General features: G+C 34.2%; 1 protein-coding gene across 2 annotated transcripts; it reads right to left on the minus strand.

Annotated features, from left to right (window-relative positions):
- Nucleotides 1-342: 342 nt before the first annotated feature.
- On the minus strand, nucleotides 343-6,698 carry LOC129307170 (bZIP transcription factor TGA10-like). 2 transcript variants are annotated; one of them, XM_054948053.1, is made up of 11 exons: nucleotides 6,007-6,698; nucleotides 5,779-5,882; nucleotides 5,022-5,107; nucleotides 4,803-4,928; nucleotides 4,515-4,583; nucleotides 4,334-4,393; nucleotides 4,160-4,237; nucleotides 3,926-4,001; nucleotides 3,567-3,838; nucleotides 2,592-2,831; nucleotides 343-627 (listed from the first exon to the last, which is right to left on the minus strand). In XM_054948053.1, the coding sequence occupies exons 1-11, from the start codon at nucleotides 6,177-6,179 to the stop codon at nucleotides 478-480; spliced, it is 1,434 nt and encodes a 477-aa protein (XP_054804028.1). In that variant the 5' UTR covers nucleotides 6,180-6,698; the 3' UTR covers nucleotides 343-477. The 2 variants fall into 2 exon arrangements, with proteins under 2 accessions (XP_054804028.1, XP_054804027.1); XM_054948052.1 differs by having other exon boundaries at nucleotides 5,022-5,110.
- Between the last annotated feature and the right edge of the window lie 8,568 nt (nucleotides 6,699-15,266).

Here is a 15,266-nt window from a genome sequence, read left to right on the forward strand (position 1 = left end):
ATATATTGACTTGTATTAGTTACTGATAATATTAAATTACGCCCATAGACTTCAAACGTAAGTATATATTGAGAAAACGTTAATGTATAGTATTAGCACGCGTGGCAGCAAGGAGGCTAGCGGGTCGAAAGTAAATGTGTTACACTCAACGGTTAGAAACAAAGGTATTCTATTCAATTTGCTAGCTTGCTCTCTTTCCTCTCCCAGTTCCAACTTTCAAAGTCAGAGACACAGAAATAAAATTCAATTCTTAACGTGGCGCAGTCTATATTATATAGAGCGTAGCGGGGGGAGAAAGAAGGGAGGGAGGGACCAGGGACGGTGGGCGATAGACGGCTGAAGTAGAGAAATAGATTCACATCAATTTTATAATATTAATTAATATATTAGAAGAGAGAAAGTAAAGTCAAGGAGATTAAAGGCTAACTAAGGAGATTAGATATATAAGCTGTGGAGGACGCTGAAAAGGTTATCCTTTTATTCTTGGAGAGGTCGTCCCATCCACAGAGAACTGAGAGCTCTTAGACGATGGAAGTACTCGGCCATCGCCAGCATGCACCTCGCCGCCTGACGCGTCGTCAGTATCTCATGCACCCGGTGAATGGTCTGCTGCCTCAGATTATCTGCCTGTCAGTTTTCATTTTTCAAATAAATAAATAAATAAATAAATAAAAGAACTAATTAATATAACAAATGTCATCAAACTCAACAATGTCAACTCAATATTTCTATGCGGCTTCCGTTAGAAATTGGATTTTATAATTGCACACGGCATCATATCATGTGCCCTACTTTACAAGCAAACGAACCTGGACCAATTTGAGGGGGTAGGAGGGGCTATCAAAGTAATAACAAAACATAGGCTTCCAGGTCCAACATTTTGAAACAAAGAATAGGACTTGCAACCTCTTTATCTACTCATGAGTCATGATGGCTCGTTGATTATGATGTTTCCATAGTCAGTGCTCGGGTTATTTAATGATGACATAATTTCATTGGAAACATGGAACCCCAGACAAAAAACTATAAACCAGCTGGTTACAAACATACATACATACATACATACATATATATATATAACAATTCACAGGCATGAACATTTGTCAAAGAGAAGATTTCATTCAAAATGAAGACACTACTTTTTCTACTATTCTGAATCCTAAGGGCAATGACAATTAGTTATCACACCACGAATTACGTATCCAGTACATATTACGATAGAACCATAAATACTTCAGATTAAATTGGTGAAATCAGGACTGAACTATGCTTGCTTACTTATGTGTTAAAACTAGTAATCATTATGATCAATCCAGTCTACCTGATAATTCCAATTTCCTGTCTCTTGTTGATTTGATGGTTACTTAGAACATATATAAGCTCTTATTCTTCAGTGGCTTGTGAAATCAGTGATTGACCCAAGGAAATAAGCCAATGTTGGTGAACCAACCTAATTACAATGAGCTGCGCAAAGAGTTTTAGAGAAATTTTACTCCTGTACTCAATCCTAGTCTAACTTCAGCTTTTCCTCTCCTTTACTTTGTGTCGCTACATTAGATGGGTTTTACATATGAGAGGATATATATACCTGATATGACCAATTCAGGATATTTCTTCATCAGAATTTAATGTGTTCTCATTCGTTAGGAGGAGTAGGTGAGTTGATATTTAGACGGCATAATATATATATTTTAAAGTTCCGCTTAGCATGTGAGTGGTTGCTCGGTTCGGTTCTTTTTGTTTGTTTGGTATTTTTCTCTCGGCCATAAGTGTTCGTGTGGTTCAAGACAAGGTCAAAAGTGGAGTTATGTATGGAGAAGGAACAAAATGTGGTGTCCTCAACCTCCTCAAGGGTTGGTTACGACCGTGACATCATCACACATGGGGCACAAGGGATCTCTCTGGATGAAAGTCATACCAGTGAGGGACCACTTGGATCTCCTAGAGTCACGAGTACATGATTTCTCACCCCTTTATTTTCATCACCGCTAGTATTGGTAATCTCTGTAATTTGAGATTAAAGGCTTCTGAAGTTCAGTTTTTTTTTTTTATATGACTAACTATTATTAATCGTGTTTCCAAAAATTTTCAATACAATCAGCTTAATAAATATACATCCCTTAGGGTTCTGCCCAAACAGATCTGATTATGAAAATTTTCACTTTGTTCAGGCAAACTCATAGGATGGCTTTATGTGATATGGTTATCATTGTTAAGGTGCATGCATCTGAGAAACTGACTCATAACGAACAAATATTTTCTTTTCCAGAAATATAGCATTTCCCCTTATTAAAGATGGAGAGGCATATTTTGTAGATTCCACAAGGACTGAGACATGCATGGAAGGAATTGTTAATGGGGTTGGGTAGGTTAGTCGCCTCCTTAGCTGCCCAAAGAGGAACAGAGATTCTTGGTCCTAGCTACCTAACTACTCACACGGGATCAAATATGGGAACAGTCTTGGGGGACCACAAACTAAACCAGATCACGCGGCCACAAATCACTACCACCGAATTCAAAATACTTGCCTTATTCATGATCTTTATATAGCATACAAGAAACATACAGTCAAAATGAATCGTCTAACGTACCTGTCTCACGAAATCCTCTAAAGTAGAGAGCTTATTTATGGCCATGGCCATCTGTCCCATGTAGTTAGCCATATTTGGCGGACAGCTCAATGAGTCAGATGTTATAGTGTCTGAGAGAGATTGATTGAGAGCCTCAAGCCCATGGGAGAGTGCATCTTCTGCCTCTTGCGTAGATTGTTGCAACCCATATATACCCAGTATTTGCTGCTCCGTCAGGGGTTCAATTTGACTCACAATAATCTGAAACGTAACGCACATAAAATAAAGACGTCTTCATCCAAAACAAGTTACATACGTTTACATAGAGTGACCAAGAAAAATAGGCTCTTGTTTGTACGTGTGCATATATAGTTAGGACTTAGGATGTTAGCTCAAGCCTCAAGGGGACCTCGTTTTATTGATTAACTAGAGTACAAAGCTAGAGATGGGTGTATATAGGGGCTTGATGAACTTTATTCCCATCAATAGCAGAGAGAGATAAGACAACGAGAGACATATAGACCCGTGCCAGTCTCTTCCCTTAATTTACTTTCTCAACCCTGGGCTCCAGCCAAATTATTTGGAGCACAAGACATGGCTTTATGGGAATGGAGCCTAACTCTGCCCATTAGCGGAAACCCTTCGTGATACCTTTCGTCATTCATTAATATTGATGACATTCATTATATCATTACCCTCGGACTTTTTCATAGTTGTTTATGTACACGGCCCACCAACAAAACTCGGCCCTTACAATTATACCTACATACTATCTATACTATACGTACACCTCAATTACTCCTCCGTGACGCATGCAAGTAATCTAAGACCACCCAATCCATCCATGAAATTTAAAAATAGGATAAAACAAGGTTCTTGACATATGACTCCATCTTAATCTAGGTTGTCTTTGTCATGTGTGGTTGCCACAGTGACGGTGTTGGGTGGGGGGATAAAGATGGCACATTGTTGAGGTCGAGTTGATCGGAGTTGTACCTTAATGAGCTCCGATGGCCTGAACCCACCGATCCACATGAAGCACCGTTCGGCTGGGGTCTTCCACATGCCAGATACAATGTGGAATACGTCTGTTTTGGTCACTAAGCTCTTGAGATTCATTAATTGGTCATAATGTGCCAGGCAATTATCTACAAACAGCCGAAGCTCGTTCTCTGGAAGGTGCTCTTGAACTGCGGCTCTTAGCTCGCACACTATTCGATGGTGCTCTTCTAGCCATCTCGCATATTCTACGTCGAACATTGCAGCTTCTGAAATTGATATACAGACATATATATGAAAATCTTGCTGGTTAAAAGTACGCGTGAACATCTAGGCTGTTTTACTCTCGTCAAGACCTGAGCTAACGCTGCTCATAGCCATTGGAAGGCTTTGCTCTCCCCTCAAAGCTGTCGCTCCCGCGAAGAGTACTCCCTGAAGCAGAACACGAATTGAGCGCTTGTAAGTTTTGTCGTATAATTGAGTGCAAGCGATGATTTATTTAAATGCAGCCCTGGGAATGTGATGTCCATTTTAGAGCATCAATATAGGAATAAACAAATTGAGATATGCACTGTTAATTTTTTTCTTACTTGAGCTCTAGCACGATGTAGCTCTTGCTCCAGCTGATTAAGCCTAATTCTACTTGACTCTAGCTGCTGAACATATGCCTGAGACAACAAATAAATAGATAATAAATAAGAGAGCTATGAAAAGTCGTTCCTGAAATGCATGAACCCACACAATTATAAGATGAAATTAGCCACCTTTTTCCTAAGCCTGCTTTTCCTAGCTGCCTCTCTATTCTGAGCAAGTCTTCTGAGTGTCTGCGAGTACGCATGACATTTTATTTTAAAATCAAATAAAGAAGAGAAAAAAGAAGACGGGAGTTGAAAAAGAAGGTGGGCGGTCATGGAAGGGAAGAAGAAAGCGAAGAGTGAGAGTGACCTTAGGATCTGGGGTCTTGAGTGCTTCCTGTTCAGAACTTGGCGGTGGACCCTTGCGATTGCTCTCTCGCTGTTATTGCAGCAGTGTGCACCACATATTCACAGGTCAGTGAGTGACTTTCATTAGAGAACATGACAAATATATGTGCCTTAATTGATTCAGCTCAGAAACTCAGGTTTCAGATAAGCATATTAAGAGTTCCACACTTGTTCAACCATCTTTTAGCCATGTCATAAGAGGTAGTTAGGTTTATTGTACAAATCGAATGTATGCATATGGTGTTTATACCTTGGCCGTTTTGGGTGGTTCAGGGGCCGAGGCGGCTTCGTTTCTCGGGCTGGCCAAATCCATTGATGGCTCAGATGGTCCTTTGGGACCACTGGCTATTTGAGGAGGAACAAGTTCCATGCTAGCCTGGTAACCGAACAAGGCCATCAAGTATCACTTAATCGAACTGATGAAGAATAATATATAATATAAAATGAGAGTGGCATGATTTGATTATACCTTGGTTGCGGGCGTGTGTGTATGCATGGGTTGGGATGGGAACATGTTGAGAGTCGGAGGCTTCATTTCTGACGATAATGAGTTCTCTGCTGAGACGCAAACATGCACAAAATTCACCAACATCAATTATGTATATGAACCCACCTCCAATCACTGAGAGAGAGAGAGAGAGAGCGGAGAATCGAAAGATGGGTCTAGTTTTCAAGGGATGCAAATGATAGCGGTTCGGCCCAAAAGTTAGAGGAGGGCAAGAGAATCTTCAAGCATGGTTTGTGTAGCTCTTTGCGTGAACCATCCAAAGGGAAAGTAAATGCGCAGAGGTACCCATACTCTCAGTACATATGGAGTTTTGCAAGGAAATCATGACACCCGGTTTGTTACATGTCGTGGTCTCATTCCTCTAAGCAACAAAATCAATAAAATAACAAATTGAGAGAGAGATAGGCGGTTCCCCCGCCCTCTCCTTCTTCGTCCTTTTTTTTTTTTTTAAATTGAAAATGTGCCCTCCATTTCTTTTCTGCTTTCTGGGATCGGGTTAAAGAAAGTACTAATTAAGAAACCGATAAGAATCTGCAGAACACGCTTTTGCCGTGACCCAAATAACCCATCCCTCAGAGAACCCATCACCCAAACCGAAACGATCGGAAAGCAAGAGAGAGAACATATTCCTTAATTTTTTAAATTGAGGGAGTAGAGTCGAGAGAGGTTATTGCTGTAATAAATGTTGATGCGAGTGCGAGAGAAGGAGAAAGCTCACGTCTTGGGTGTTGAACGCTGGATGGGTCTTGTTGTCCATCGAGATAGAGAAAAAGGGCTTGATCCAACTCTTCCAGCAGATCATAAGCTCCAGAATCCTTGCTCCTGGTGACGCGCACACACATAATAAATAAATAGTAACAAGAATAAAACTTTTTAAACATGAACCGGGCAAGTTCCTAAAAGTTGTTCAGAAAGTATCGTGTGCAGAGCTACTTGAATAACTCACGGGAAGTTTCCGGGGACAGAAAACGTCGACGGAGAAGAAGATTGCGTCATTCCAAAAGAAACATGCTGATCTTGCGTGTGATGTTTTTGTGGTTGCTGATGGTGATGTCGACGATGTGGAGGGGGTAGAAGTGGTTCATGTTGAGTAGTTTTCTGGTTGATACTCGAAGACATGGGAGTGGAGAAAGCGACCTATACCCTACGTTCTCTGTGTCTTGATCTTCTTCTTGTCGTCCTCCAGCGCAAGCTCTCCAAAACCCCACTAACGCCGAAACCGCCTTCTCTTTTCCATTTAGAATCAATATATATACTTTGGAAGATTTGTCCAAGTACGGAGAGAAAGTCGGTTACATGTAATCTTGTAGCTGGAGCTGGAGAATGATGATAAGAGGGAAATAAGGAGAGGACGCAATTGAAAGCGAAGAAACAGAAGAAATTAAATTCCGTGTTTGTCTTTTACAGACCTCTCCCGCTTTCTCTCTCATGGATATAAGAAGGAAGAGATGACTTTCTGCAAACTGGTCATGAGGATATATATATATATATATATTTCAGATAAAGCGGTTCTGAAGGTGTGCGCAGTTCAACTCTGAGTTTATCTCTCTCCAGAAAATAACAAAGAAGGGAAGAGCAGACAGGAGAAACTGTGTTTTGTTTATTTAGAAAAACCAATTTCGAGAGTTGAAGTTAGCATGGGGAGAATTGAAAGCCACACCTTCGTTCCTTCCTCGTTTAAACTTAAGCCTTCTTCTTAGACTATCGGGTGAAATGACCAAAAAGTCTTCCTCTCTTTCTTCAGCTATTACTCTTGGCATTTTCATGCAAAACTTACACGTAGATTTCTAGCAGGCGGCTTTCGCTCCTATTGGATCATCCCTTAGCTCACTATCTGTTTCCCACTCTTTCGTATCCCCCCCCCCCCAATATTTTCTAACGTTATATGAGATTTTAATTTAATCACTTGATTCTATAACATGTATTTTTAGTTTTTTAATTTTAAAATTATTAGTTTCATTAAGAATACCAGTATTAAATTTTTAAATATTACCAAAATATTATTAAAAATTAATGTTTAAATAATAATAATTGATACAAAAAATTTATCATTTAAGACTAATAATGTTAGGATTAGAGTATTAGAGATATATACTTTATAAGATTAATAGATTAGATTGAAACTTCATAGAAATTAGAGAACTAAATGTGCACTTTTGCCTAAATCTATTTTATAAATCTCAAGTTTAATCAATAAGGAATTTTATGAAATATTTCAGGTAAACAATTTATGCAATTGATTGATTGATAATCGTTTTGATGAAAATTAGATAATTACGTCCCTTCAAAACGCAATTCTTATTTGGCATTCACCCTTAAAAAAGTTTCGAGGGAGATATCAAAACTTTATTTCATGTCCTCGTGATATTAATATCGAGTCGTTATGACTCTGCAAAATACAATGGTATTCCTAATTAATTTTGAATATGTTTACTGCAAGTTGAATCAAATAAATCATCTTCGTCAGCATGGACTACATGACTAGTGCAAATGGATACAATAATTAGAGTCATAGGAAACTAGCTTGCAGAAGCTATCTCCTTTTTTCCCCAAGGTGGGTGATTTAAAATGATATTATATATTTATAATTTCCCACGACTTAAATAAAATTGACCTCCAAACTTTGTTTGGAATGAGAATAAAACATGAACGAGAGAACTATGATATTTTATACTCTTGTTTTCTTCCTAGTTTAAAGAGGGAAAAGAGTAACGAAAAGCTTTATAATTTATATGTTAGAGAGGCGTGATTTTTTTTTTTAACTTTTCTTTCCTAATTTTTACATTTTCTTATTATTTTTCCTATTCGAAACCGACGGTCAAATTGTCTTAAGGAACATAAAATAACGGAGAATATTTGTGCAACAATATTTGATTAATACCTTGTAATTGAATTATAGGCAAACGGTATATGTTTATGTATATATATATATATATATATATAATTAAGGAATCAATATCACTGTCTCGTAATTATCTTGTATGTACCTGCTTGGAAAATTATTAGGATCATTTGTTTAGATACAGTAACGTTAGATTTTTAGGGCATGTTTGGATACTTGTTAGGAATTAATTTTGGGATCAAAATCATGGTTTTGCAAAAACTTATCCAAACACTCTCATTTTGTAAAATTTCATTTGGCTTATAGAATTTTATTTTGGAGAAGTTGAAATTTCCTTCATTTACAAAACTCCATTTAACTCTTTTTCTTTATATTACATTTAAAATTAATTATTAAGAAATCATCCAAACACCTTTAATTTGTCAGCATCAATTTTTAAAATTTTATCTAAACATCATCACATTTTAATAATTAATTTTTTTAATTGAAATTCAAACACACCGTTAATCGGATGTTCATATATCTTTCATTGACCAAATGATATTCATGGCTCCCACAAAAGTCAACACCGCTTCCATTCTTCCCTGCGTTCTGAATTAAATTTTATTTGTCCAAAACGGTACCAATAAAAAGCAATGTTTCCACTTTCCACAATGACCACGTACGATCCTTCAAATCAAAATATATACATAAAAAAACTAAGGGAGGCTCATTCACCTGAGGATCACGTACGTATTGACCCCTCACGCTCAACCACGCAGTCTTGAACATATCGTGTGGCGCGTGGTTGATTTAAGAAATAGACTATATTGTATCGTGTGTTTTTTTTTTTCTTTTTGGCCAACATATTGTATCGTTTATACTATAAAGCAGTATTATTGAGGAACAGCTTGAACAGCAAAAATGAGAAGATACATTGAGTCGAACACGTACGTTCTTAACTGACAATATGGACGCTTTCGGGACTTAGCCCTTTATTAACCAGCGCGTTCCCAAAATGAAAATAAGGCCATCTTTCTTACATGTAATTGGGCATTATGCTTCCGGCGCAAATTAAAGGGAAAATTTTATTAAATTCCCTGATCAAATTTATTTTTTTAGTCATCTCCTAAAATTCTAAAATAGCAGTTGAATTCCTGTGAGCTTTATTTGGGTTAAATTAAAATTAAGCTTTTAAGTGAAATGACGCAAATAACCTCAATTCTCTATTTTCATCTAGCACAAATTGTTCATCTGCATAATTTTATTTGTTTATATCCATAATAATGTTATGTTATTAATGAAAATTACAAATTTCACCTCTACTGATTATTCATTTTCAATACATTAATTATTTATATTTGAAGGAATTGAATTTATTTGTGCCATTTCTCTCAAAAATTTAATTTTAAATTAGTCCAAATGGAACCCACGGGGACTAAAATGATGTTTCCAGAATTTTAGAGATGAATAAGTTTGGTCAGGGTTTAATGAAATTTTCCGCAAATTAAGTAAATATCTGTCTTAATTAATAATAGTTTTATTTATTTTAATATATTTTAATTTGCGACCTCGGGAGATAGGTGTATTCTTAAACCTTAACACGCCTCTTCAGCTTTTAATTTTTTTTTCTTTTTGAATTCACCAACAGCTGTTACTTCGCGGACCCACGGGGTATTTTATTATTTCAGCATGCAAATCCGAAATATGTCAATAAATGACTCGTCCACAAGCCACGTGTCACACCTATTATGCATTTTAAAAAAAAAAAAACAAGGCATCTGTGTAAAATAAAAAATTTAGATTGTTTGTGATAAGTTGCACATTATATAACTTGGTCATCTTTAATTTAAATGTAGTTTTATACTCTTATAAATAAAAAGTATGCGCCAACTTATGATAACTTTTGTTATTCATTTCTTAATTAGTTACTTCCTCAATTTTATAAAATTTATTTTTGAAGTGATTTGATGTTCCTTAAAATTATTTTAAAATTATCTTATATTTATTTTCTCCTTAAATATTTTTCCTTCTCAGTTGCTAAATCATTTTTAAAAATATCTTATATAATATATAGGACGGAAGAAATATTTTGTTGCGGGCAATGTTATGAAAACCGGATTGGCCATTAAACCGGTCGAGGTACTGGTTCATAGTTCAATGGTCGGACCGCAGTTTGAACCGTGATCCAACCGGTTATAAATAAATTAATATATTTTAAATATTATATATTTAAAATAGAAAGAAATAATCATATATAGTAACAAAAATAAATGTTTAAATTTCAAACAAAATAATATACAATAAAAAATATAACATCCATCAATATTATATTATTTTCATCCAAAACATATACAAGTGTTTCATAATTCATAATTTATAACTTTAAAATATATACACATATACATAATTTATACATATTTCATACATTTTTTTATTTCATAATTCTTATTAGGTATAAATATATATAAATTATAATTTTAAAATATGAATTAAAAATAAAAAATTTAAAAATAATATAACCGGTTCAATCGGTTCTTGCCCGATTTTAGCCGGTTTTACCGGTTTGTGGCTAGTTATGCCAATGCTTGATCGATTCTTGAAATTTCTAGTTTTTTGTGATGACCGGACCAGACTTAGGATCGGTTCCCGGTTGAACTAGTTGGACCAGTCAGTCTGGTCCGGTTCTGATAACACTGGTTGTGGGCACGTAATTCTAAAAAAGTTTACATCCTGTGTGCAGATAAAACTCCTATCTTCCTATTCTATATTTATATTACATTAGGGAAAGCATTAGGTAAATTAATATTAAGAAAACATTCGCATGAATTTTAAAATTTTAGATAGATATTCACCATATTTCAAAAACAAGGAATTTAATACTAAGACAAAAGAACATTTCATAGTTGCATATAGAAAATTTTCATCATACTAAATTCCTTGCATATAGCAATTATATTCTCTTTCTCTTATTACTTCCTTCGCCTTCTTTTATAAGATATTTTTTTAAAATATTTGATATTCTATAATATAAAATTTTGGGGAAAATAATAATTTATTTTAAAATTATCACTCATTATTTCACTCTTTAAATATATAAATTTATCTCTCTCATTAAATGAATGGTATTTTAAAAAAATTTTATATTCATTTTGAAGAAATTAGTATTACAAAATCTATATAATTAATTTCATAAAATAAAGCAGAAGAACTATCAAATTTACTATACCATTATATTTTCTCAATACAAAATATAAGATATTTTATTTTGCAATAAAATGCTAAAAAATATAAATTATTTTAGGTGTCTTAAGATATAATTAATGAGATTTTAAAAAAAATTCTTAATTAAGACTATAATTAATAAAATTTTTAATTAAAATAGTCTATTAAATAGAAGCAAAGGTGAAAATATATAATTTTAAAAATATTTAAATAATTTATTGAGAGGTTGATTTGTTGAAAATACGGAGGGAGTATGAGATAAATTATTTGTCTCAAGAATATTTCAGGTACCATATTTTTTTTAACATTTCGATGAAATAATTTTAATTCTCCTTTTGAAAATTGTAGAAAACGATAAGACACTCAAAAATAGATTACATTTGGGGATCAGCTAAAACATTATAGAACTTGAGGTTAAGGTGAAAAAATGTCCTCAATGTTTCCCTCCAAGTGCACCCCATATCCTAAACTATTTTTTAGCACAATTTCATCCTAATGTATTTTTTAGTACAAATTGCCCTCTCATTAAGTGTTGATTGCTTTGACTATTATCCCTCATATGTTGACCATATTCTTCCATATGTGCTGCTAGGTCATCGTCCACATAAGTATGTGCAAATTTTAATCATATTCTGTCCAAAAGTTGAAAAGTTGAGCCTTGTTTAAAACACTCGAGTATTTGAACAAAGGTGAGACCAGAGGTTGAGTTAGGGCTAGGGTTCGAGCAGATAAAGTGGTACGTATGTGATCATAGAATCTTGTGAGGAATCTTGCTAGCTTTAGAGATGATGACAAAGGTTACATGTGTGTAATTTCACCAACAGGACTGTATTCAATGTCAGTGGGTGGTTTATTAGTCTCTTAATTTGTTTGGCATGATGAATTTACAAGTGTTAATCAATTAGTTTGCTATGATGAATTTTCTAGGATGAAGTTTGAAGTAGTTATTAAAGAGGGGACCTTATAGGAGTACATGGTTAACCACATTGATCCAGAGACAAGGTTCCCAATCGCAAGTGAGAGGGAATTCAAGCAGCAAGTAATACTTGATAGCATAAATGCAGATGGTTCAAGAAGGATCCAATTGAGCGAAGATGGTGCCAATGTTATGCAACCTTCTAAACTACCCTATAAACCTCAAGGACTCATGTGGATGGGGGAGCCAAGCTATACAACATCGAGTATTGTTGCTCAAAGGAAGAGGAGGATAGGGCAACTGAGGAGGAGGACAAGGAATTCTAAAATATAGGATTAGTTATACTTTTGTTATGTACTAGTTTGGATGCTATTTTTTGGGTATAAGAATTCTGGTTGTTATTTTGGATGCTAGAATTCTAATATATAGGCCATCATTCATATTTAAGAATAAATTTTGGTTGTTATTTTGAATTACTATATTTAAGACCAAATATGTAATGCAACATGGATTTATGCAAGTATAAGATAGTTTGTGCAAGTATGATATTTTAGTCAAATTGTGCTTAATAAGGGTAATTGGTTTATATGCTTAATCTCTGACACTCTATTCCTTTTTCTCATCTTACCCAAAGCTTAAATTTGTTATTAGGATAAGTATTTGATTTATCTTATATCCTTTCATGACTCTATCTTAGGTTTTTAAAAGGTTTTAGCTTGAATCTAATTATGCTATTAACGTTTATATTTTGAATTAAGAGTTATGGAGATATTTGATTTTGACCTTTATTCAGTATTTTTTTAAAATCCCTTAATATATAAATCCATTTGATATGAAACTTCTTTTATTTGAAAATAAACTTGTATATTTTTTTAAAGAACTTAATTTCGTTCAAAATAATTTTATATGAAAGAGAGATGATTTTTCAAAGTTAGCTATTGAAGCTTCCATTTCTTGAGAAAAACGCTATTAACCTTTGCTCACCATTTTGAAAAAATTCTAATTTGAATTTTTCAAGTAGTCTTATTTCATTGGAAACTAGACATCTAGAGCTTTCCAACCATAAGTCATTTGCCTTATTTAGAGTTAAAATGAAAGAGTTATGACTTAGAAGCTAACACAAACTCTATTTTGAAATCGTGTCCATTATTCTGGAATAGCTCACTTATTCCAATATAATCTCACTTATTCTTGTATAAACTCACTTATACCAATATAAGCATCAATTTTTCATGCTTCATTCTTCATGGTTGATTTCGTACTCTTTGAGACTTATTCAATATCAATTCTTTTCATCCTCTATAAGTTGTGTTGATCTTATAGCCTTTCTAAAATCATTTTAAACACAACTTTGACTAGGGTTGAATTGTTAATGCTGTTTTATCATCTCTTATTACCAAATTGTCAAGAAACTCAAAATCTTAATCTATGTTTAATCTAATTGAGTTTCATTGTACAGATTAAGCATTTGACTTGATCTTAATCTCACAAGGATCATTTCTAATATCCAAGAAGTATTTTAGCTACTACCAGAATCAAGCAATCCTTAGTCTGAAAGCTTCTGTGTGTTTTTCATTCCACATCTTATAAGTTTTGATTCTCTCTTGTTACTAAATCTTTTCATAACCTAAGTGTTATGGTAACGTTCTTACATATTTTAAAATTATTTTTAACACAATTTTGGGTTGGATTAAGTACTTATCAATTCTTACAAATCCTTTTTACTGATATAATAACTTAGCAATTATTCACATATGAGTTAGTTATTGCTTATACTGATACAATAAGTTATACCGGTACAACTATGAAGATTTATGCTCTTTTTTTCAATCTCTTTTTTGTTCAAATCAAAGCTTGCTTGTTTTTCATCTCTTTTATAATCTAAGTGATGGGCTTTCATATTCATCTGTCTAGAATCCTTTTAATCACATTCTCAAGTCAGAATAAACTTTTGTTCAATCCTTGATTTTTCTTTATACCTAAATATTATGGAATCAATGAAATGGGGTTCAACAACTGTATTCGGCTTTGCTATTAAATCATCATAATTCATTACATAAGCTCTATTAACAAGAATGATTATGTCACTGCTATTATCCTATTCCTTCCTCAACATAACATCATCCTAATGACAATCATAATTATCCTTGACGAGCCAAGTTCTTCATAAAATTAGGAAAAAAATTATCAAGACATAATTAAAGTTACTTTAAACATCTTCATCTTCTTCTTTGCATATGCAGCCTCATCTTGGATGCTCTATAACTTTCTTACTTCCTCTAACATCAAGTCAATCTCTCCTAAAAAGCTTTGCCCACCCACTACTCATTTTTTTAAGGCCACAGTTTCATCAGTAAATTTATCTATATATTCAATAATCAACTCATTTATGACATCCTTTAACCTTTGCTCAATTTTACTATTATGCCAAGTGAAGTACCCACACCCTCCCTGGAACATGAAGAAGCTCAAAAACAATGATAGATTCATAGAAGAAGAGAAGAACAATAGTCGAATCTCTACCAACCTGATCATAATTCAAACACATATAAAATCGTCTACTAGGATTGTTCTAACTTTGTGAAGTCCATCAAGGAGCAAGTAAGTGACAATGATAGTACCTTGCTGGAGCTTCGTATTGCATTTATTGACATTACCTTAACACCAAAGCTCTCTTTCTAAAGCTTACCATTGACACCATTGATGATTCATCATTCCTCCTTGTATCATCACTCCCTCCATTGTTATTGTTCGACATCTTCCTCTCATCACTAGCATCGATGTGTTGTGCGTCTTGGTCTCATTCTTTGACATTTTAGGTTAAATAATTTAATGTTTCAAACTTTGGGTGGCTAAATGAAGAATTGAATGTCTCATGTGGACAATAACTTGGCAGCACACATGGAAGAACACGGTCAAAATCTGAAGGATAATAGTCAAAATAGTCAACACTTAATAGGAGGGCAATATTGCACCCAAAAAAATGTGTTGGGGGTGAAATTGCACCCAAAAAAAAAATTTAAAATATGGGGTACACCTGGAGGGAAATATTGAAACTTTTTTTTACCTTAACTCTTGAACTTGTTAATAGGCCCACCTTCTCTGTCTGAACTCTGAAAGGCGTTCTTCATTTATCGGATAATGCTGGAACTGGAAGACATTACCATATTTCAACCTCTGAAATTCATATTCAAAACATTTATGTTATATAAATTTAAGTTTTGTACTCACATGAAATCAACGA

This window comes from Prosopis cineraria, unplaced genomic scaffold (genome assembly GCF_029017545.1).
Source record: "Prosopis cineraria cultivar Desert tree isolate PC_DT_omini unplaced genomic scaffold, ASM2901754v1 PC3, whole genome shotgun sequence".
NCBI classification, from domain to species: Eukaryota; Viridiplantae; Streptophyta; class Magnoliopsida; order Fabales; family Fabaceae; genus Prosopis; species Prosopis cineraria.